The 25,707-nt window shown below is 43.1% G+C and overlaps 1 protein-coding gene across 1 annotated transcript in view; it reads right to left on the bottom strand.

The window, feature by feature from the left end:
• The window catches only part of ptk7b (protein tyrosine kinase 7b), a 71,648-nt gene that overhangs the window by 16,808 nt on the left and 29,133 nt on the right, over window positions 1–25,707 (bottom strand). The window contains exon 2 of the mRNA XM_085478187.1: window positions 4,355–4,651. Within this exon, the coding sequence (XP_085334313.1) occupies window positions 4,355–4,651 (297 nt within the window). The remainder of the gene's footprint in view (window positions 1–4,354; window positions 4,652–25,707) is intronic.

Genomic DNA, 25,707 nt, shown 5'->3' with positions numbered 1-25,707 from the left:
TATCGAGGCCTAAGGCCCGACGCTCAGACCTGTTATTAGCGAACTGAAAGCAAAAAGCGACCCACAAAACCAGACGGGGAGACGATGAATCACTGAAGACGGAGAGTGGGTTCAGTATCAGGGAGGGTGTCATCTGAATTCATGTATCAGATGCTCATTTGCATGTTCAGGAATAAAACAGCGAGCAGCACGAGAAATACCAGACGCGCTGTTTGGCTAATCAGAGCCTTCAACAGAGATTTGCAAACAACAGCAGACAACACACTCTGCCTTGTGTATCTAAAGTTTCTACCAGTCCTGACCTATTTTCTTCTGTGGCACGTTAAAACCGATTCTGGCTATCCACTTAATTTTCAGTTTGACCTGGATTTTCTTTCTTTCTTTTTAAACCAGCCTCACGTTCTTACCATTCACAGCTCAGGTTTCTCCAGCTGTCCGCTCGACAAACAGAAGGCACTCTTTCATAACCTATTAGTGGCAAATGCTTCCCCATAATCCCTCTCAGAATGCATGACTAAGTGTTGGAGCGGGCCTGGCAGCTAACGGCATAATTAGGAGCCTATAATTATTATGTTGGAGGCAGAACAGGAAGCGCTATCAACACGGGGATGATAACGGATGAACGTGAAGATATCATCAAGACAGATGATCGGACGGCTCGTTCAGTCATCACTCTGAAAAGCAGCTGAATGCGTGTCCGTCTCTTTCACTCAGTGAGCTGATTCGTTGCCATAGAGAAGGGTTTCTGCAAAACGGCTGGGGATTTCATTTGATTGACAAAACCATATGGGGATGAAAATAACCAAAACATATGGCATAGTGTCCTCGTATTGTAAACATTGCTATAAAACCAAAAAAACCCAAAAAAACAGTGGTGTGGCAGATTCCAGGGGAAAATTGTTAACTGAGCCAGCTCGGTGTTAGACGAGGTGTCAGATTTTATCAGCTGTGGCTGACAGGGGTCAGCAGGCCAGGCTGCAAACTGCAGGGGAGAGATGCTGCTGCAGCGACAAGACAGAGACAGGAGGAAGGAGGAGGAAAAATGAGACGCTGACACAGGAGCAAAGTCACTCTACAGGAGAGAAGCTGACGGATGGAGCCCGGGTCATTAAACATGAAGAGCTGCGTTTTGTCAGCTCACAAAAGACAGCAAGAAAAAAAAAAAAAAAAAAACATCCTTCTGTAGGAACTGTGAGAAACGAAATGGAAAACTAGAGCTGTACTCATGGTCTGTACAGACTCTTTAAAAATGTGTCTGCTGAACAAATGTGGGTTAAGGACACATGCTGTGTGACTAAGCCAAGACGGCGTGCGCATGCCTACTCACGCGCGAGTGACTGAATAGGGAGGAAAATGTGTTTTACTCAATCTTCTCCTCATTGCTGCGTGCTGCTGTATGACACTGACATCCAAAAACACCGTCCGTGTGTGTCTTCTGAAAGCCGTGCCTCCAGGAGCAACAAGCATGCTGACGAAAGCGACGCCTGAGCCCGGTCTCGCCATGGAGACCCAGTGACCGGGCGGGACAAAAGGGTGAAGGGGGCGCGGAGGGGGGGGGGGGTTAAAACCTCTATTTGTGAAAACAAGAGGGGGGATAATTACTCTGAATAATTCTCAGCTGGCAGGACTTGCCCACCCACCATTGAAAGGAAAAATAAATTAACCCTCTCTCGTCAGTGGGGGAGGGGCGGACGAATGAACTCCAGAAATGTCCCTGATACAGTACATATGGAAAACCCCACCACCACCACCCCCTACAGTCCACATTCACTACCAAGCACGCAAAGTAGCGTACACATGAGTGAGTGCACGGTCAAGATTAATGCCAGAAGACGTCTACTTTAAAGCTGCACGAGCTTGACCGCTTGTTAAAACTGTATATGAGTGGAAATATGACAACAGCCACCATAGCGTGGTCTGATCCACTTAAAGTGAGCCGGACAGCCAAACCGCAGATAATGATGCAGAGGTAAACGTGTTGATACGCACACACAGACGTAGCATCCGAAAGTGGTTAGGGATGATTTACTATTGCAGTTTGAGCATCTGGTTGAGAAAAGTGTGCACTAAGCTCTTAAATAACATTGTTTCTTGTTCGTAGATGTTTGTTATCTGAAGCTATGCCTGAGGAATCCACTTATGTGATTTCTTATCAAGCTGACTCAGGCTATTACCATTTTTACAGGAATGGTAATGTGCGGTGCATTAATAACTTCATAACCAGCATCTCAGCTGTGTGCCGGTTTCTTAGGTTGTCTGTAAAAAGTGCCTAATATGATGCTCCAACATAAACCACCGAGAATCCATTCATTCATTGTCATCCATGCATCAAATAGAGTGAACGGGGACACCGTGGACAGGTCGCCTATCTGTCACAGGGCCAACACACAGAGATAATCACGCACACGCTCTCATTCACACCTACGGTCAATTTAAAAATCACCAAATAACTTAGCCAAATGCATGTGTTTGGACTCTAGGAGGAAGCCAGAGTGACCGCAGAGAAACCACACAGACGCGGGTGAACATGCAAACCCGACACAGAAAAGGCCCAGACTGGATTCAAACCCAAGACCTCCTTGCTGTGAGGCAACAGTGCCGCAGACACCGCTGTGTCTCTAGTTTTTTATTGACTGAACAGCGCCCCCAGTGGCAGTCAACAACAGAAAGTCTCTTATAATGACTCCTGTAACATTCTTAACTTTACATCAAAATCACATGTTTACAGACTGGTACCAACAAAGTCTGTGCCCCAATTTTTGTGAGCTAAATTCAGGTCTTTAATTGGTCCGTTGCTCAGCACTCTATGGCAGTTTAGATGTAGCTTGCTAACTTAGCTTGGTAGCATTAGCAGACAACTTAGCAGCCAGTTCTCGCATCCAAACGTACGCACAGACTTCTAGAAAAATCTATTTACAAAAGCAAACTAATGTTTATTACGATCGATGTGTGTCATGAACCGGGACCAGACTGTGCAGCGTCAGCGCTCACGTCAAAGAACGGGCACATTTGTGTGAGCCCGACTGCTATCTACACCGATCAAAAAGGTACGACCACTCTTATATAAACATTTCCACGGTTAAATGAGTTCAGCCTATTTATATTGCATGCCCTTCCTTTCAAGAAAACTATGCCTTGCTTTTCCAGTGCGTGGGAATGTTAATGGCTTGGCAGATAATGCAGTTTATTCTGCTCTGGAGAACTGGTGCTTCATGTCTAACTTGTTTCTTTTCTATTAAGTCTGTGGGAGTAAGTCGGTTGAGCTTCATTCACACACTAGATCATGTTCAATTGCAACACATGTGAGCGGTTCCCGTCAGATCGGACAGGGTTTGGGAAAAACCGATGGGCCTCTTTGGTCTTTTGGCTACAACTGCAAGCACTCAGAGAGAGACGGTGCTCGACATCACACGCCTCAAATATCCACTTGTGGAGACACATCATAGAGAGGGAGTTAAACCGCTGCTCTCTCCCTCCATCCGTCTCTCAGTTTACAACTAGGAGGTCTGGACACTCATCTGTTCTTGTAATCACCCTTTGAACAAGCACCATCACAGCAAAGACAAACCTCCAGGCTGAATGTAGCAAGAGAGGGGAACATATTCCAGATGGAATCATTTTTCGCCCGCTTTGCCTGCTTTTTTTTTTTCCTTTCCCTCTTTCTACCATCACTGAAAACTCTGTTTGTATGACACAAAGGCTTTACAGTAACAACTGGTACCTGAGGGCCTCTGACGAGACCCAAACAAGGTTGTTATTTATCCCAAACAGAGCTGTGCAGAATTTCCCGGCTTCCTCTGCTCTGAAACTTAAGCGGGTCACTGAGGTTTGGTTATGAGGCTAAATAACAAAATTAAGACACTAGCGTGCTTCCCCTTAATTTGACAACACATTTAGAAGCTGAAGATGTGAAAAGCATGACACAAATAAAAAAACTGGAGCAGACAGACCTGTGCTAATCTAAACCGAAATAATTATACTGCTTTAAGGTGAACTAGACTGTTCAGTAATTTCCTGACAAAAAAGCCCTTTCAGAGTATATGGGAAAGAGAGTGTTACACAACGGAGAGGAAAGACAAGCAACAAAAAAACACATGCTTGGTGGCGCACATATCCAGTTTCCTATAGAGAGGAGAAGCCACGAAGAATAAGGCAACAAGGTGGAAACATTCCTTCAGCTTACACTACCCCGTCATCTTATACTGCAACTTTTGTTTGGCTTTTTTGATCCAGAAACTGGATGCACACCCTTGTTGCCATTATGAAACCCTGTCAGTTGGTAATTTTCACTTAAGAGGGTTGTTTTATTTCCTCCGTCAAAGGAAGGGAAAATGGCCTGAAACTCAACACTCACACTTGATATTGAAGGAGGCGTTGTTGGAGTGGAGCGCTTCTCCTGTGGCCGTGTTTTCCGCAACGCACTCGAAGTTTCCTGCGTCCAGCCGCCGATCCACGGCGCTGAATTTGAGGTTGCTGCCCTCCTGGAAGCGCCTCTCGCTGTTCTCCAGGGGCTGGCCGTTGTGAAGCCAGCTGTATCTGATGTCGGTCGGATCGCTGACCTCGCAGCGCAGCATGGCGCTGCGGCCGTGCAAGGCATCCTGGGATTTGGGCTCCTTGGTGAACTGAATGGCAGCGGCCTGGATGGACAGAACTGGAAAGGAGGAGAAAAGGGAGAAAGAGGGGAAAGTCAGATTAGAATGGGGCTGCTGTTAACGTTTTACTGCTTTTTCCGTTCATTAAGTGTACGCCATAGCAACCACTTAGCCCTGTGGAGGAATGTGATGTTTAGACAATAATGGCTGTGAATTATTTTCTCGTAAAATCATCAGCCTCTGCGCCGGGGGAAAATACCTTCCCTGTTAGATAGACTGATGTGAGTGGGTGCTCTGACACTCAAACATCACACGCCCACGGTCACATGCTGTCATCGGCTCAGGAAGACGTGTCTCTTAAATTAGACGTGATGTGCTTCGCACACAAAGACACAGCCTCACGTACACTTGAATCTTTTATTGTCCCTCGTGGTGCTGCGGACAAGATTTGTGTGTGAGACATGTTTTATGCTCTACTAATCCACGTCTCAGAAGATTATCGGTCCGTTCAGTTTTGTTTCGTGCTCTCAGTTAAACGTGAAAGTACCGTTGTAGCACAAATCACAAAAGTCTCTGCCAAACAGACGGAGGAAACAGAAGACAAAGCCGACCCACTGTTTGCATACTGTTGTGAAGCATATGTGAAATTTGGATTCATCACTTCATAAGACAGCTCTGATTTTTAGTCCATTTCTTTGTAATTCATCATACAACAGGCTATTCAGTGGTTTCTTCACAGCCACCCTCCCACTGACGCCATTCCTGATGTGGCTGCAGTCAACAGTAGATGGACCAACACTAAAGGGCCAGACTGATATCTCATGTCCTGAAACAACATTACTTCCAGATGCTGTTCATCTGCTGCATACATCTGTAGGTCACCCACTTTCCTGAAATTATTTCTTCAAATTAAGTGTTTTTGTAACATCCAGTTAGTAACAAAATGCCTAAAGATACAAACATTTGTTTAGATCTGCTACAGCTTCTTGTGTCCTCTGCTTGTCCAGCTTCCTCACATTTTTTTTTAAGGACATACTGCACACCGTTGTTGACATATGCACACTTTTCAGCCAATAGCTGACCAGCATTTGTCACAGATTAAACCCAAAAAAGAAAGATTAAGTGTTTTTGTAACTGCTGCTAGTAACAAAGTGCCTAAAAATGTTTTTTTGCTAAGTTGATTGTTATGTACTATGTGTAGACAAAACTTTTTGACAGTACAGTCGGTCAAGTTAAAAAGAACACACTGATACTACATAATATTTTATGACTTTATACAGATTCAGATCACGAAACTTGTGTCCCACAGCTGGTAGTTTCTACCCTCATTTAAATACAGTCATGCATATCCTTACCAGACTATTGTGTCTACCTCAGAGTACCAACATCATGGGAAGTATTTTTTTCCTCTCATTCAATTCAGTTTTGTTTATACTGTAAATCTCGGTTCATTAATATGTTTTTTTTATGACAAACTACACTCTTTATTGTTGGCAAGTGTAAACATACAGATGACATTATCAGAGTGCACCTGATTTAAACTCAGCAGCTGCCTACTAGTTTGAACAACCACCATAATGAAACACTTATCAATAGCCATCTGCAAAGGTTGTCGAGGCAGGCCCTCATGAGCCCCGTATAACACAATGTTATCCTGCCTGTCTGGGGTTTGTTATGATAAGTAACGGTCCACCACCAGAGTTGATTAACCATACCTACACCTGTGTGACGGCGTGTGTGTCTGCCTGTGTCTGGCTGGAAAAAAAAGGTAGATCTTTCAATAAAGTTAAATCAAGGAAGATGTTGATAATGAGCCAATGAAATGCTCCCATCTTTGACCCTCTAACATGCCACCGCTCCTGTCCTGCAGGTGGTTAGCGCTGACAGGCAGGTAGGCGGGAAAAGACACAGCGAGTTAGAAAGGATGGTCAAACAAGACTTCCATTCTGGTGAGCCTGCAGTAAGGTTCAGGTTCAGTGTAAATCAGATTGCCTTATATGGCCACAAGTATTACTTACAGCATTTCAAAGAAAACAGTGTGTCAGCTTAAGTCATGGACTTTTATTTGCATCAGCAAGACCGAAATCAGAAAATTCCATCTAAATGTTACATGAAAGGTGGGCAAATAGCCTTCAATTGCTAGGAAGGTTGTGCAAAGCACGCTGGAAAATAAACTTGTCTCTCCGAGGCTCAAGCGTGCCGACTCTGACAAGGTCACGGCACCGCAGAAGATCAGAGAAAAGATTACTCGTAGAAATGCTAAGCAACAGCTCTCAACACTGACATCAAATAAATTGAAGCAGTACTTCTTTAAAATCCAGAGAAAAACAACTGAATATTTGAGACCATCGTATAAACCTTTTCGGTCGCCAGTAAAACCTCGGCTCTGGCTACACCTTTATCAGCTGGTTAAAATAGCTAAGAATGGAGGGCTCAATGACTGTATGCTTTCATTTTGTCATTTTCCATTTGAATAGACTCTTGTTTTTTTATTCTTCTTTGGGGAATCTATTTTTATATAGACGACTTCATCGGTTCTAGCAAAGACACCAAAGGCCCGATGATTGGCTTTTACTTTATCTCGAATCATTCCTCCATGACCAGCTTCTGCATAATTTTCACTCAGTTTTTGATATATGATCACATCTACTTTTCAGTTTTTTCCTCGTGACTTCATGCCAGACATAATAATCATAAGAAGTCACGCTCTTATACTATTATTCAGGCAAAAAAATATTATTGAGCAAAAATACTTTTATTGTATTTCTTTCAGCTTCTGAAATGTATGATTTCTTCTTTTTCACTGATTAACAATTAATAATATTTTGACATAGTTAATAAATCATTTCCCACAGACTCTGAAACGAGCTCTACCATGAAGGTTCCCCATGATTTATTGCACAAAGGGTTGTAACAACTCCTCGTCTGTATAAGCAAATGGTCTCCAGCAATTCTCCTGTGGGACTGAGAATTTGTTCCATCTGTGCAAAACTGGGATAAAAGGTAGCAGATGGGCTGGAAACACCAGCGAAGTCATCCTCGCCATCCACCTCAGACAATCTATGCTCGCAGACAGCCTTCCGCCTCCGTGCCAAGCCTACAGCTGGGGTGCGAGGTAGCATGCCAGCTTCCATCACACCGAACCTCCTCTGCGCAGCAATGTTACGAGCTTTGGCGGAGGCACGCGGTTGATGGTTTCATTTGAGATGCTCGCTGACAAACAGCGCGAGTTTGTGAGTTTAGAACCACGCAGACGCAGAGGGAACAACTTCCGGAAAAAGTCCCGGCAGATGCGGCGCAGACAGATAAGGCGTTTTCACATTCCACGGAGTGACAGACGTGAGAGTGAGGTGGGTAGAGTGAGGCGCGCGAGTCTGCCAAGTTTACTGTACTGAACAAACAGAGAAGGTGCCGTGACCTACATCTATCAAGCGCGCTCCAATCCTGCTTCTCTAAACTGGCGCAGAAGAGCAGACTTCAAGGGCACACGTGCACAAACAGTATAAACACAGTCATGCACACAAAGCATCACAACTGCCATCCCTGTTCTTGTCTTTTACCTTCACTTTACTCACTCAGGAACCCAAATTTCACTGAAGTTGTATCAGTCTGGCCAGATCGACACAGATAATTTAGGTCACGCTTTTCAGTGAGTCACAAGAGGGCTGCAGAAAAGAGGAATGCTCGGATATTCGCTGTGTGGCATTTGGGATAGATAAGCAGGGTAAATGCTATCCAAACTCAGACTGAGGGCCCTTCAAAGAGAGAGCAGTTGAAAGGGAGAGTTGCAGATAAAAGGCAAAGAGAGTGAGACTGAGGAACACAGGACGGGACTGTTCTTATGACAAAAAACATTCAACACAAAGAATGCTGCGACTAGCAATGTGCCATCAGAAGGAGTGAGAAGGAACGTCACACGGTGGCAAACCTGCAAGTAAACAACGCACCACCGTCTTTTGGTCAAGATGCAATTAGCAAAGTTTTAACAAACCAATATATCCATTAATGACGCATTAGTGTGTTATTTTGGTTTAGACCGCTCGTTTGAACAAAAAACTACATTTTATACTCAAGTTTTCATTTTAAAACTTGCCCATCAATAAAAGTTCTTTTCACTCACGAACTCTGTTCAATTTCTGAAAAATAGTTTGGGATATGTTTCCCAAAATTTGTGCAATTTCTGTACAAACAAGCCGGGATGTTTTCAACGAAATTCTTTCTCATATGAATCACACAGAAGGAAACGGTCCGCTTCACACATGTTCGCCTTACTGGAAACGCTCTGTGTGCTTCAGCTGAAGGAGCTGCCTGATCAGCAGCACACGTGACATTCACTCACAAACACTGGATGAATATTTGGTGCTCTGTCATCACATCGAGATCACACGTGTCACGCATTTGCGTTGCCATATGACTGGAAAACCTCGGAGTTCAGGAGCTGCAGTGTATGAGTGAAACAAATTCTGCATGTCCTGACATATGAGAAGCGTAAACAGTGTTGAAAAACTGATACCTAAAGTTTCTACTATTCAAATACTTTTTTTTTAAGCTAGAAAGCCATTAAAACAGTGAAATATCTTTCAGCCCGCATCCACAAAAATACGCCTCGGCTTCGATACCGATCAGCAGCCCAAAAAACTTGCAGCCCTGTTAATATTTCACGTCAATCACAGCACATGGGTGTTTTTGACACATTTCAAAACAATTCCTCAGAATTCAACTGACGTATCTGGAAATAAGTCGGACGAGACAGAAACTGGGTTAAAGATATAGCAGGAAACTGCTGAGAGGGTGAAATATCTGCACACGGGGATTCGCCTCTTCAGCTCACTGCACTGCCGACCCCATTAAGCCTGGCACGGCTGTCATGGCTGTCAGGTGGGAGTCGCCTTTAAGTCAGCCTGACAGCCAGAACCCACCATAATAGGTTCATCTGAAACTCACCGCCTCCTTTCTTTCTGTCTCTCCCAACTTTGTTTGCTGGCACTGACAGGCAGGGCTGGCCGAGCCGATTCAGTTTTCAAGAACAGATGCAAGATGCAGACGGAAGATGTGTGGGCAAAATCAGTGTTCTAATAACACAATCTAATGAATACAAACAAGATTTCACATTTCTGCATTCAAAAAGAAAAATGAATTCTTTGAGATGAGCAGCATCAGAGATGTTATCAGTGAAAAAACCTGCGATGAGCACTGTGTGCTTCCACCAGGCCATCACACACACCACAATGTTATCTCTGAAAGTTTCCCCAAACATGCCTCTGCAGGGTGACGACATCCAAGGATGACACACGAGCCCGAGGCTCCATGAGGTTAAAGAGAGACACACACAGGAGCCACAAATACGTGGCACCAGACACACACCCACTGTGGGAGCTCGAATAGCCCCATATGTGTGCGGTTTAACAGCTTCTCAGTGGACCGTGTCAAAGCGAGACAGCTGCGCTGAAATGTTTGCAAATGACAGGACAGCAGAACAAGGAGCCTTGGAGTCGCCGAAATGAGTGCTGCTGACGGCGCGTGAGACAGTGATTGGAGCGTTTGACATTAGACATTAATCTCAATCCTTAAAGTGACACGCATATCGCAGAGTCTCAAACATTCAACTGCAGCTGATACGCTGTATCCAAGCAAAACACTGATAAATATTTAAGACGTTAAAGGTTCTGTAATTCAGCCTGTTTGCTATTAAAATATACAGTGAGGTTATTATGTCCTCAGAAATGTCAAAAAATTAAAAAGGTAAACAAAGGTGATCAGCAGGTGATGAATTATTTAGTATTTAAAGTATTTTAATTATGCTTTTCTTTCCCATCCTTATTTATGCGCACTCATTTCCTTTAAGCACAGCGTTGGAGTCCCAGATGTTTTTGACTCTCCTCTTTCTTTCACCACGTTTGAAATGAAATAAATGGTGCCATGTTTGTGTCTGTTTGTGCATTTGGCTACGCAGAGCGAAGGAGTGTGGGCACGCATGTGTGCAGTCTTCAAATAAATCAATCAAATGTGTGCGCAGCCTGACGGTGACACTGAATGTTTAAGAACTGGCCTGAACAGGAAAAGGAGTGACAGCAGAGTTCAGCATGAAGGGGAACAGTATGAAAAAACCTCAAAAGATAAAAAAAAGGCACTCAAGAAAAGCACAGTCAAAGGCTGCCGCTGACAGTTTACAAAGCTTTTAAGACTCAGATTCACTTTACTTTATAGAATTTAGTACATATAGTATGACTTCTTCTGGAGGCTGAAAGCTGTGCATGAGCTCTGCTATGGTAGTCTCTTAGGTTTCAAGCAGGGGACTAAGGCAGAGAAGGGCTGTGTACATAAATAAACTTTATTTGTAATCACATGTATAATAATAATAGGTTTTTTTGTAGGTTGACAGAGGCTTTGGTCAAATAATAAAACTGGACACACACAAATGCATTAGAGCTTCAAAGTTGGGTTGCCATGGCAATAATTGTGGTCTAAATATTGAAAAGAAAAAAAACCTCCTGTGATTATAAATTTTGCAATATTTGAGCATCCTTTGCAGAGAGCAGAGCACCAGGTGTGCCCAATGCTCGCACTTCTTTACACTACGAGTAACCAATTTAAAGCGCCACTTGGTAACAAAGAGTCCATAACCCATGAAAACGGCACTATCTAACGTGATCACTCCATTTTCATTACTCCATCCTCTCCCAAATCGCAATATCTACATAACCCAATTACGGATAAGACCTGCAAGACTGCTGATAACATCAGCCCTCCCAGCTCAAGCAGCACACGCCGACAACAAACAGTGAAACTTCAAAAGAGTACACCAAAAAAAAGGGGGGGAAATAAAAATAAGACTCCGTCTGATTAATAATTCATGACTCCAAAAGTTCACATACGATCTGAAAGTAGGTTTAACATCTTATTCAGTCAATGTCAGTCAGGAGGTAAGACAAGCAGCACTGCAACAAGCACAGACTGGAAAAAGATGTCATCAATTTTTCAGGATGCAAAAGATGGCACGCTGATGCAACTACTCCCTCTTTAAAAGCATCCACTTTAGTAGGTTCAGTCCCCGCAGCCCTGCCATGGCTACACGAGTAAATATGGCGATGCTCCACACGGGGTCATTTTTACAGGACAAAAAAAAAAAAAAAAAAAAAAAAAAAAAAAAACAGAATCAAAATCAGAGGTGGATGACTGTCCTCATCTTCAAGCTGGGGTTATGAATACAAACCTACAGCAATCCATTAAACCAGCCAGACATGCATGCCAGCAGTGGGGAGAGGACCATACCTTATTTGCTCTGAAATTTAGCAGCTGCTGCAGATTCCTACTGCTTCACTGGAGTGATAAACTAACAAGATTAGCTTTCCTATTAGGCTGTATGTCAAACAGAGCAAAGGAAGAAGATGTTCCTCACGGTTATGAGAAGAAAGACAGATGCAGAGTGTGGCAAACACAAAACAGAAACCTGCACACAGTATCTGGAAAGAGCCTCTGGGCTTGAACCTAAACACCGTTTAAATGGCACCAAGTGATAAAAGTCGACTTTTCCTGAGCATAAGCAAAATACTTGGGAGAAAAATCTGATCTTTAAGAAATCTCAGGTGACCTCATTAATGACTGGCATGCTGGGATCACACATGCTGATAACCATCTATCAGAGTCCAGGCAAGTGTGTTTTTACAAGCTGTAGTAAAACCTCAGATGGAAAAGTGTGATAGCTTCATCCTCGGTTGGGTGGACCGAGATGTCAGAACGATCAAATGGAAAGGAGAATAAGTGGCAAAGTCTGACGCCCACTGACAGAACTTTCAATGCCCGTCAACAAATTACTTGATTTGTGTCTATGTGTGTGTGGGTGTGTGTTTTTCAGTTTTCCACTGGCTGCCTGACTTAAAACCGGCTGGCAGAAGATCTTCCCTAAAAACTGACTTTATGGTTTATTAATAAGTGCTGTGGAAAAAAGGGAAGAGAGAGCACGAAACAGGTAAGGGAGGGTGATTAATATCTTGTGACTTATATCGTGACAGTTTAAATTCCCAGTACGTCTCAGTCATGCATCGCAGGGTTGGAAAATGTTGATCACGGACAAATATCGGCGTTTTGTTTGCGGTGATCCAGGAAATTTCAGCTTCAGTGATTTCTTGGCCAATATTTTAACATTTCTGTCTGTCAGCAACAGTTTCGTCTTCTCCAGCGTGAACGACGCAGAGCGATCGCCCGTACACGGAACAGAAACGGCGCCAAACGAAGAGGTCAGGTTGCCTTTTTGAACTCGACAGGAGTGAAGATAAACAAGATCGAGTCAGACCAGGTACGACTTCCCTGTCAGCTCACTGAAACGCGAGTGACAGATATGCACGCTTAACTGGGTGTCAATGTCCCGGATTTATTTATTGCAGAAAAATCCAGAAACGAGGACACAAAAAAGGTCAACAAGCACAAGAAATATATTCAAGATCTGCTGTGAAGTGACAAAAAACATCTGATTAACTGGACCCTGCAGATAAAGCCGATTTAAATACAAGTTAAGCAGTTTACTTTTCCATAATGTTTCTCTCAATGTGAACACAAACCTCAGAGTGATCACGTTTTCTTAAATGATATCGGAGCCTCTTAAAAGGCAGCTTTCAGTGTTCAACCCCAGTCATTACAGAGGCTCCCAAACTCCATCAAGTCAAGATGAATCAAAGTAATACAAAAGGATAACACCCTGCTGACTCTTTCCATTAAATCCACAAAACTGACCCCAGGTAGTGTTTTATTCTCTGCGAGGTGCACATCAGCACAGCGCTTTCCTGCGTTTATTCATCTCCTTTAATTGAAAACCATCTTCAAGCAGCCAAGCCAGCCTGCCCTTTTACCGGTGACACTCATATGCACGCGCGCTACCTAAATTCAATCGCTGCCATTATTGTACCGGGTAATTGCCCTGTGGAAAGGGTCTCTCTCTGCAAAGCGGCTTGCTCGTGTGCAAAGAGAGGGCTCATTATAAGAAACCTCGCTGAGATCCCTATCGGTTCGTGTGTGTTTCACTCCATCTCGTCGCTGACGGCAGGGAGCGAGCACGGCACCAACTACACAAAGAACCCCCCCCCTCCTCCCCAACTTATTACCAGGCAACACTGGCATGGCAACCGGGATGCAACCTCGCCAGGTAGACTTGGTTCACTCCTTCCATTATATAAAAAAAAAAGGAGAAAGAGGAAAAAAAAGAAGCTTCTGAACTGATTCCCATTTTGAAAACTCTCGAATATTTTTTCACCAAATTATTCCAGATGACAGAAATTAATTTGTCTTAGAGAAAAAAAGAGGGCTTGACAGAAGTATGTCACCTCTCCTATGCAGCAATGAAAAGCTCTCTCATCACTTCTAACGAGCCGCTGCTTGCCAACACAGCTCGCTCTTTCAAATGAAGTACTCCATATGGTATCCATGACAGGAGAGACAAAAAACAACACTCAAATGGCAGTGTGAACAGGAGAGAGGGGGGTGCATGAGCCATAAATCTCTTAATAAGCACACTGGGAGGCGGTCAGCAGCATCAAAGTGTTGGCTATGCCCCACCCAAACATTACTCCAACAGTGTTTTAATAGGCCACACAGCATCACTGCCTCATTATAGTCATACCAGGAGGCCCGAAGCACAATTCAGACTGGGACGGAGGATGCGGACTAGTTTGGGGCATCATGCGGAGCTCCATTTGCAAAAAGAAACCTAATCATGGTTTAAGTAGGAAAAATTATCTGTGTCTGTGCAAAAATCTTGAGCCAGACCTCATTTTGTTGTATTTTGCTTCCAAGCAGCCCAATTCTCCCCTGGAAGGGGAATTGGTTCTGTTTGTTTGTCTGTCTATCTGTTAGCAGTCTAGCCTCCAAGATACCATTTAAAATTTCGTGTGATAGTAGATACCAATAACAGCTCGAGCTGATTTCATTTTGGTAAAAGTCAGGTCACGATCAAGGTCACACCGAATGTGAAAAATCAATAAAAATGTTATATTACCCACAATTTTTTTTTTTTGATGGATCATTTTCAAACTTCCCAATAATATACTAGGGACATGCAAGTATCGAGGTTGGCTTTGACCTTTATTGCTAGTGCCCAACGTTGCAACCACTTATACATAAAATACAAACACACAAAGAAGTATACCTGAATTTACAAGCCATTTTGAAACAAGCCACATGTAACGGATGTTGTCATGATTGAAACAGTGTTGGATCATCTTGACAGGACACAAGAAAATGCAACTAACATTCAAAAACCTTTAGGAAGCCTTAAACTATTCCTGAAGACTACTTTAATTATAAGAAAGCTGTGCAAAAAGTTCAGGCTGTGTTGAAGGTCATAACAACTCTATTTTTGCCTTACACGCTTATTTACTGCCCTTATTATTATTTTCCTAGCAAAACATGAAGAAATGATGGCTAGCTTTGCACAGCACTGCATATTCAGTACAGTTTAGTTCTAGGACTAAAACAAAGTGTTGAAATTCAAAGGCCTGTCTTCTTCCCACTCCACTGCTGAGGTTATTTAAGTATTACCACAGTATAACGTTGTAAAGCGATTCCTCGTTATCATAGGATGTGTAAACAGCCGCAGACTGAGACTGATCGGTTTGCTTTATGGCAGATGCAGCTCCAGTATGCAAAGAAGCCTTTCAAAGATGATGTGTGCCACGTCGCTCATCGCCCCCCTCGACTTCATCCCTCGACACCCGGCTTCATAACTGTCATGCTGCATCTAAAATAGAGACATCTGAGCACAGCCAGCTCTCACCAATTTTCAACACCCACTCATAAAAGGCGGGCTGTTGAAACACAGGCGGCCTAATGCATCTCTGCGTAACCCACACGTTACCGAGGACAGAGCGCGAGCCAGCAGAGACGGAGGGGAAGAAAAGAACGAGCTGTGATAAGATTTTAAACAATCTGTCTGCAACGCCCACATGATGACGACGGGGAAAAACCTTTCAGACAGTTCACAGATCTCGTCGTGACCATGAAAGCGACCTTGGGTGTTATTACCCATGGTGCACAGCGACCTGGAGCCACAGCCGTCCCCTGCAGCTGTGCTCTTAGGAGACAGAAAATATGGGAGCAATTATTAGATTAAGACGGATTAGGCTTTGCTCAGGTAAAGTAGGTTGGGCCGTTTTTGTCTCTTTGGTCCTGAAAAACGCGGCGGTAATCCAGTAAGAACACTTTTAAAAGAAAACTTGAAACGGGCTGGAATTTTTCTACTTTACTTTAAGTACAGAAACACAACAAAAGGCTCTCCACGCGAGCATGTGAAAGCCTACCGCTAACGGTTTACGCAATAAGTGCTCAAACTATCCTGCAGGGGTCATGGGCAACATCACCACAGAGTTATCAAGCGAAACACAAAGCAACGGTAATGTCAAACATCTGGGGTCACCGTCAATATTTTTCCTGAAGTATGAGCCAAAGATGGAAGATTAAGTCACAGCTGAACAGAGGAGCTCGGCACTTTGCAGCCAGGCTAAACACGCAGGTCTGATAGACGTTGCAGACAAAAAGAGCCTGCTGTTTAGGTGGGAGTTTGAGAACTGAAGCTGGCTTCATGGTTAAATCTGGCTCTGCAGGCCTGTGGATGCTGCAGAGTGATGTGACAGATAGGAGATAAAACAGAGTTTGAAGAAGTGGGATGCTCTTTCCAAGTCTCCGTCTTCTGAAATGTGATCTGTGATGAAGGATAACCTCGGCGGATTAAAAACAGAGAAGAGGGGAAAGAAAAAATAAAAATACCCCGACTATACAGGCCAAAGCCAAACATGCAGACTTGGTGCAGAAATCTTATATAGTGCAGGAACAACACAATATGTCTCCAGATTGACAGGAGCTGCTTTTCACATCAGTCGTAATAAAAGATGGCTCCCCTTGCTGGCTCCAGCAGCAGATGGGCGCCGAGTTCTCGACTGCCTGTGCCAGCCCCGTCCTCTGCAGGCGGCTCTGGCTGATGCCTGCACCTCGGCTATGTCCAGACATCCGTGCCAGCCAGGAATGTGGTGGTGGCGCTCTTCGGTACGCTGGCAGACGCCCCAGCGCCGATGAGAGCGAGCTGAGATAAGAAGGCTTTCGTGCTAAAAAAAGAGAAGATGAGGGCCTGAACGCTTGTTTTCCATCAATCTGCTGACAGTGTATATTATGGCTGGAGTCTTTGGGGACTTTTGGCTTCATAAAGGCGAGAGCACAGAGTCTGCTATAGTCATTACTCTATCTCGCTTCGAGGAGGACCGGAGATTGTGTGAGGATATAACCCAGTCCCCTTGACGATTGACGATTTCATTCTAGGTCAATTCAATTTCAGATTCCGCTACGACGTCCAACTGCTAATATGCTAAGCATGACAATTAAAATAAAAAAATAAAAAAGGTTTGAAATTAGATTCTTCTGTCATGGCAGCCTCAGTTACGTGATCTAATGAGGGGAACTGCAGAGACGAAATGAAGGAACTCTTAATGATAGATGGATGAATGAGCATGCCCAGTTTTAAGAGTCGGATTCTTCCAGTCGCTCAATGAGGCTCCAGAGGACAATAACTACTCCATTAAACCTCCGTTTCTCTCCTGTTTTGTTTTGCTGTCTCTCTCCATCACACTATTACAGCACATTTGCCACTGACCTTCAGAACTGTATTTTAAAAGCTTCCTGGATACTTCTGGAAAAAGGCTATCTGTATTATCCTCGTGGGTTTTTTGGTTCTAGCACGTGGACTCACATGCCTGAGTGAAGCAGAGAGAGGAAAGAGTGTGTGTCTACCTTTCTTATTTCATTCACAAAAACAGATTTAGGACATGGATGGCCCATGGGCTTCTCTGGATCTTCCTTTCTTTGCTTTCCTTCACACACACACAGAGATGTTGATGCTGGCAGGAGGGAATCAAACAAACCTGGCAACTAGGCTGTTTCCAGCTAGTTGCCAGTCAGCTTCTGTGGTGTAGGTTTCCTGGCAGAGCTTGGCTGGCGCTCCAGAGCGGGATTAGTGCAGTCACCACAAATTAATTAGCCACAACCTTCCTGGACAGACGTCTACTGTAAGTACAGTAACTGGCGTTTCTCGTGCTGTAAGAAAAGCCTCTGTGACTCTGGACCACATGGGTGCGAGAAGGTGCTTTTTTAGAAATATGTTGACTCCGCAAACACTACAGCAGGAACTTTTAATGCAAGTCTTTACGAGTGCGCAAAGATGCTTTCGCTTTATTTTCAACACTGATCCCAGAAGTATTTCTACAAATCCAACATTGTAAATGCTGACGTGCACGAGATAACACAGCTAATCTGAACTTAATCTAATTTTTTCAGACTAACAATTTCAAAAATCTCAAAAATACCCCATAACAACAGATCGCTGCAATACAACAACGACTAACGTAGTTATGCATAAGCAGCAACAACACAAAAACACAGTGTTTTCACCTTCCTCTGCCTCACTAATTGAAACCACGCAACCGGGACAGAGAGGAAAGAAGTCGAGCTAAAAGCACACACAGTAAACAAGGAACTAATGGTACACTTAATGAGAACGTGTGTCATCTTAATAAAATCTGACATCAAAAGAATCCCATTACGAGTTGCAAAGAGCTCGTGAGTCTGTTGTTCCAGCATTGAGCCCAGTGTTCTTCATGCATCTGCAGCCTAAATTATAATAATTAGGTTGTATAATCTTTTAATTAAGCAAGCCACTCTGTGACATCATGTTTGGATGCTGGCAGGCGGTCTGCTTGCACCGCCACGAAGAGGAGGAGTGCAGGGGGGTTAGAAAAACCCACTGGTGCACTAAATCTTTGTTTCTTATGGCTGCTCAGGCTTTTTTTCTTCTACACACACACGGTGAGACCATCTTAAGTCTGGATGCAAACGACATTTTACTGCAGATCACACCTGGTCGCAGAATCCATTTCAACTGTGGCTTAGAGAGCATTTGTTTATAAGGTCCTGTGCTAAAGAAAATACATCACCAGTTCACCAGTACTCCACTTCATGGCTGGTGCAAACATTCAGTTGTTTATTTAACAATTCAAATTGGAGTTTATCTTATAATACAGACAAAAAGAATTCAGATTGGGACAAGGAAGCAGATTTCTATCTACCTCCAAAGAACGATCACATAATAAGTTATGCGAGACTGAATGCATCACCAGTGCACATCTTTGTATGCAGCGAGTTTAAGAAAAACATTCAGAGAGGCTCTTTTGTTAGGTTTCATATACAGTGGAGTGCCTCTAAAGGACACTCGGCTATAAGTGCCACTTTCAAATCTCCTGTGACGACTTTGTAGGAGCCAAAGGGGGGCCGTGACATTTGCAATGACTCTGATTATTTGAATAACAGAGGAATGGGGCAGGATCCAGCAGACCCCCAGCGAGGCTCGCTTTGAATTTAAAGGCAATGTCAACGTTTTCATTTGCATAGACAGCATTTCAATACAGACGGCAGAAGAAATGTGAGCGACAAAAGCAAACGGTTAACGTGTCCTTCACTGCCAGACAGTTTGAATGAATTTCCAGTGTAGCAGGTCTTTGTATAATCTATGTACCATTTAGCTGAAATCATTAACAGGCACTCAGGTGTGTGCTGCTCATGATATAAACACCGAGGAGAGCAGCACATGAATCAAACCGAAGAATAAATTACTGCAATTTTCCAAAAATACAGCGAATCCTGGATACGAGCGCTCTAGATGTCTTGTCGCCCAGCACGGTAGCTTTATTCAAGCACTTACAGCCACCATTAGTACGGAGCGTCACACAGCCGCTAACTGACTGTGTTACTTGGCAACACAAGCCACTTGTCATGTTTCCTCCCACTCAGGTTGAGCTGAACACAGTTCAGGTGATTATGTTATTTCAGCGAACAACTCAACAGCTCAGCACTCGCCCTTCACACCTCTGCGTTAAGAAAAAGAACAGCTCTGTGTTCCCACTGCTGGTACGCAAAAAATAAGGCGCTGTGTATCAACCAAAACCAGATCACTCTAGGCTCACTGCCTCGTACGCACTGCAGATTAAGGGTGCGGGGACAGGAAATGAAATGTTTAATCTCTCGGCGTCGCGACTGTGTGCAGTGTTTGTCCAGGTACCGCACCTGCTGATAGGCATCTAGACACGGCGATCTTTAAGCAAAGATCTAAGATATGACAGGAAGTCAGACTTCCTTTGGGATAAGCGTGACCGATAAGCGGCAACACAAAGACACAAAGGGCCTCAGACGACGGAGCCGATTGGACCAACGTACGACCTCTCAGCTCAAACAGCTTAAAAGGCGCCATTCTGTCAGCAAAGGGTTTATAGAAAGCTATCAACAAACAGAGAGAAAAAACGTACAAACAACAGACAAGGTTTCCATCTGTCTGCTGCAGAGGTGCAGGACTCCCTTAAGAAGCCCTCGGAGCAGAATTGAGAACTGCAGCTGGCATCCATCGCTACATCTGTTCTACAAATGTTAATGTTGAGTGAGTGTACTGACACTGGTGGAAAAAAAAGATTGATCGAGACAGGAAGTGAGGGAGCCAAAGCTCTGGAGAGAGAGCGAGAAGGATGAATCGACCTCAAGAGAAACAGACAAAACAAAAATGGAAGTGTTTGCCTTTAAGCTTTTCCAGTCTGCCTGTTGGGTCGTGGTTAGGACGCTGGCGGTTTTCAGGGTAGCGCCCCGGGGATCAAATGGACAGCGTGCTCTCAGCTAGATGTACAGTTTCTCCTCAAGGCTCACGTCTGATGAGGATACCAGTGTGTGGAGTTACAGACCGAGATCCCGACCGGCCAACGCGAGTTCCTTCCAGGCTCAGCAGGGATTCACAACTCCGTTTTCAGACGAGAGCGAAGAAAAATCATCTGAGTCACTCGCTATAAATACATCACATTTGCTTTTTCATTTCCCAAATCTGAAAGTAGTCTGTCGCTGCCAGCTATCAGTTGATGCTTTTAAGGGCAGAATTAAATTCCCACAGTAATCTGTGTCCTGTGTTTTACTCAGTTGAAAAATTAATACAGTTAATGTGAAATATGCGAGAGCTCCGAATCTAAAAGCATTAGTGCCTGCTTTTAATGGTATTAGTGAAGGATTTGTGCTGAGCTTAATTTAGATATCTAATGGTTTATGCAGCCACTTTACTTAAGTAAGAATATCCTAATAATATGTGAGGTAAGCCCTGTAGTCTAATGTCTCCGACAAGACATCTAATCCACAGCTCTCTCTCCTCTCATAATGGAGAGACGTGTTTGCCTCCTGAGTACAGGAAGCACTCCTCTCTATATCATTTCCCGTATATTAAAGAGACAGAATTTGCTCACAAATCCTAGTACACAAAAAGAAAATGAGGAAATTGCAAGAGCTGCTGAAATATATCACGTAGGAAGGTGGAGGGTGTAGAAGCAGGAGGGAGGGTGGAGGGGGGAGTTTCTCTAAAACCACAACAAAACTGTGAAAGTCATCAAGGTCAGCATGGAGCACTTTATTGGTTTTTAAATTTTTATTAAAACATGAAAATAAAGACTCAGGTCCATTAACTTGAAACATAAAAGTTAACTTTCCCACCACTTATGGAATGAGTGTGTTGTGGAGTCTTTAGTAGACACACACACTCACACAGACACACAAAGATAACATACTGGTTTCTTCTTGCCCTAAATGTAAACAGCATTAGAAACCAGTCAGGCCTGACTGCCACAATGGCCTCCCTCCGAGTGAACTGTCACTCACACTCTGGGGAAAGACACCTCGCTGCAGGAGGTGGCGCGACCCCCTGAGACTTAACGAAATGACACCTTCAGAGAGACACACACACGCACACACTGGAGTAAGTCTCAGACACGCAATTATATGCTATAAGGCCCCTAATTGGCCTGCTTGGCTGTGTGTGAATACTAACTGGGTGCGGGGCAGCAGCTGTTGTTATAGGCACTTCTCTCAAAGGTGAAGAAGGGCGGAAGAGAAGAGGAAGAGGAAGGGAGAGAGTTTGTGTGTGAGAGGAATAAAGAATCTGGTGTCACGCTGCGCTGTCTCCCGTGCCGACAGCCAATTACCTGTGTGAGAAGCCGGAGCCCTCCCTTGTCTTTCTGTCAGAGCTCGTCTCGTCTTTAAGCGCGATTGGACAATGCCGCTTCCTGTCTGCGTTCTCCTGACTTCCTGGGAGACCACCGTCTATCCCATAATCGTTGACACATCAGTGCATTTGGATCATTTTGTTTCCTTGGCCTCTTTAGTCTGTTTTCATTTCCTTTTACAGAGGAGACAGTTTGTACTAGAGCTGGGCGATAGAACGATAACGATATGTATCGCGATATAACTTTTACTCGATAGAGAAATTAAGCTATTGCGATAGACCTCGCCGCTCTTGTCCTCTTAAGAAAAAAGAAAAAAAAAAGGTCAGCCAATCCAAATTAAGCAGCGCAGAGCCGAACCAATCACAGCCGCAGCGTCACGTCGCGTGACTTGTTACGTACAGCACAAGTGCCAAGCCGCACGTGTGTTTGTTTGGGAAACAGCCAGCGCGTAATGGAGGAAATGAGTGTGCCGACTAGAAAAATCAACCGAGCGTGACCGAAGAGAAAACAGATGATGGTTCCAATGCCGGAGAGATTGTCGGACGGAAGAGCCATAGAAGTTCCATAGTGTGAAGGTATTTCGGCTATTTCAAGTCTGACAAAAAACAGAGTAGCGCGTACTGTAAATGTGCCGAAAGCAAGTCTGGAAATACAATAAACTGGAGCATGCGTCACACTGTGCGCCACGTTATTGTTTCGGTGAAATGAATTTCTACAATACTGTTACTGTTAATTCTACTCTCTGCAGTGTTTAAATGCTTACATATACACACAGTTACTGTCCCTCCACACATACGACTCGGTTCTGCTTCTATGCCCCAGCTTTGTTTACTTTTTCCCACCGAGGCTTCTAGACTTCTGATTGGCCAACATTTCTGCACGGTTAGGAATCTAGCGCCACCTGCTGCTTTGGCATGTTCATAGCAGCGTTTTCCTTCATTTCTGCCTTTATGTGTGGACGGGATTATTTTTTAAAACGAAAACGGAAAATCTCCGTTTTCAAAAATACCCGTGTACGTGTGGACGTAGCCTCAGTCTCTGACTGGAAGCGCTAATTCGTCATTTGGCTTTTGTCAGACTAAAGTAACCGTTAAAACTGTTTGAAAAGCTCAGCTATACAACAAGGAGAGATTGAGAATTTCCTTTTAGTTCTCAGTTTATTTGATATTGACAAAGGTTAGTCAGTTTTGTCTGTTCTTCTGTAAAACAAACTAAGATTTATTTTTAGAATTAATATTTTGTTTCTAAGTGGAATTGACAATTTAGTCTGTTTCGTTTGTTCTATTTTGAAACTTAAACGCTTTAGCGGCTGCCTTTTGTGTAGTTTGCAATATTTGCCTTTATTTATCTGAAAAAGTCTCATGTTCCTTAAGTACATCTACCCTGTTGAACTTATTATGGGAAATAAATATTTAAATAAAAACAAGCTGCTGATTATTTCACATTTTACTTGTGAGCAACGGCACATTTAAATCTTACAAATATAGTTATTTGGCTTATATCGTGATAGATATCGTTATCGCCTGAAATGAAAAAAACATATCGTGATATGAAAAAATCTCATATCGCCCAGCTCTAGTTTGTACTATAGTGGAGTTTTGAGTTTCTCCACATACAGACTGAGCTGGGCGAACTGCCCAGATATATTATCGGCCACCTAAGTGCATTCTGACCCCTTTTTAACAGCGACAGTCTGACATCATGGAAGAGAAAAAGTGCCCTGTCCATGTGTAATATAGGTTTGAATGGTTTTCCTGACTAGAACACATGCAGTTAGTGTGGTTCGGTTAATTGGCGATTCTAAATTGGTCATAGGTGTGAACGCAAATGGTTGTCTGTCTTTCTGTAATAGCCAGGGTGTACCCCGTCTCTCGCCCTATGATAGCTGGGATGGGGTCCACCACCCGGAGTTGGGACTCTGACGAGGATAAGCGGAAGAGAACGGATGAATGATTTTCCTCACTTAATCGTAAAAACATGTTGCAAACTTTCTGGGTTTTTCCAAGAATCCCCCTCACTAACTTCACATTCACATCTAGTCTTTTTGTTCTGGAAGCAGGTCTTAAATATGAGAGAAATTACATCCAAGGCAGAAAGAGTTAAGCTACACTCCACAGTGCAAAGAAAAACAGCTCTTTTTAATGATTAGACATGTAGCTGCTAGAAATAAGACTCTGACGAATTCTTTACAAGTCTTATTAGCGGAGGTGCTAACTGATGAATAACAAATCAACAACTTCTGAGCAAAGACACATAAACAATGATTTGAGTTAGCTGAAGGGAAGATCACAGATGGAACAGATTGTCAGAAAGTGTCTTCAGAAAGCCCAGAATCAAAACCAAGGACAGATTCACCCCCAGCATCAATACAGACACTTCATTTGCATATAAAATGTTGCTGCCTCTCATGTCTGTAATTGCTTTGTTTCGCATTGACAAGTGACTTGTTATTGTGTCATCTTATTTACCCAGTTGAGAATATTTTGGCATATAAACCTACTAGGTTGAGTCATTTGCAGAACTTTTTTTTTTTAAGTTGAATGTTTCGTTTTTATTTTCTTAATTCTTTCTTTTTACTTGCTACATTTTTAGGCATGTTCTTCCTCTTTATGTACAGTAAAGTGGGGGAGAGTCAGGAAATATGAGGGAAGAGAATAAATGAAGAACATGCAGGGCGTCCAGCTGAGGACTTACTGCTCAGGGCACTGGCACTCATGTTTTATGCACTTATCCACTGAGTCACCCTGAGATTAGTTATTGTTTTGTTTTTTTAATCCAGTTTTCTTTAGTCAACATCAACTCTGTAAGTCCAGCAACACTGCCTAAAATCAACAGACTACTGTATACATAAGATTTACAGGTCTTAAAGCCTGAACCATGAAATAAGTGCCAGAAAACTTTAATTTTTGAGTGTTTACTGAACCTTCCTACAAAAAAGAAAAAAAAGGGGGAATTAAATATCAATTTGCATAATTGAGTTTTACCCAACTTCAAAGAAGGAAAACAGGAATGGCTACTCAGCCGTCAGATCTGCAGCTGTCTGTGTCCATATCAGAGTATAATCCAGGCTTAAAGGGAAACCCATCTATCAGATTCCTGTTATCTAATAAACACTTTAGCACTAGCTTCATCTCTTACTGAATTCATCATGTTGTTCATTTGGTAAATTATGGTTAGCATTAGAGCAGGGCGATATGGCCAAAAATATTTATCACGATATATATTTGAAAATTTGCGATAACGATTTAACCGACGATATAATTGATGCGAGACAAAATACAACTCCACAACCTTACTAGCGCAAAAAGACAACCTTCCATTTATTTTCACTTAAACAAGAAGCTGGTTTTTATGTACATTAAAGCTTTATAAAAATTTAACAGTGCAAATGCAAATTCTTTGCTGAAAGTTTAACCAAAAGGCATTTTCAGTAGAAATGGGCTGACATATACTGAGCATAACCATGTATAATATCCACTGAAGTTAAAAAGAGGTGCTTTGCAACATTAAACTGCAGTGTGCAGTACGTATTTTTCAGACCATAAGGTGCACGGGATTATAAGGCACATTAAGCGAAACAAAGCAGTCAGATAAATCAAACTTTATTAAACTCATTCTTCTTGCTTCCTCCACTTCTGTACCATTGATTCATTAATGTTGAATTCTCTGGCAGCTGCTCTATTCCCATGTTGTTGCAGTATATTAATGACTAACCTCGTATTGTGGATGGATTATCTCAGTTGTTCTCCTGACTGAAGTTTGGTCCGTTTACAGCATCCTGCCATGCGATTGCATTTGTCTCTAACTATCAGGAACCTTAACGTTAACTTTTATAAGTGGAAAAGTGTTAGTGTTCGTCCTCCAGCTTCACTGTTTATGTTATGCTAACATAGCTGTGTCGCTAGCGATCACGTAGCACATCATTATATACCAATTAGCCCAACTTCAGTAACCCTACAAACGTCACTGCTGTTTAGTTTCCTGTCTTCATTTATGTTGGAAGTGATAGCAGAGCTGTACGTTTGAATTTTTTCAGAAATCTCTCAGTCAGAACATGCTAT

This window comes from Copadichromis virginalis, linkage group LG13, assembly GCF_057382275.1.
Source record: "Copadichromis virginalis isolate Kocher_CV1m ecotype Utaka linkage group LG13, C_Virginalis_male_GT1.1, whole genome shotgun sequence".
Taxonomy (NCBI): Eukaryota; Metazoa; Chordata; class Actinopteri; order Cichliformes; family Cichlidae; genus Copadichromis; species Copadichromis virginalis.
Note: the sequence above shows the minus strand (reverse complement) of the source record. Positions and strands in the feature narration are given on the sequence as shown.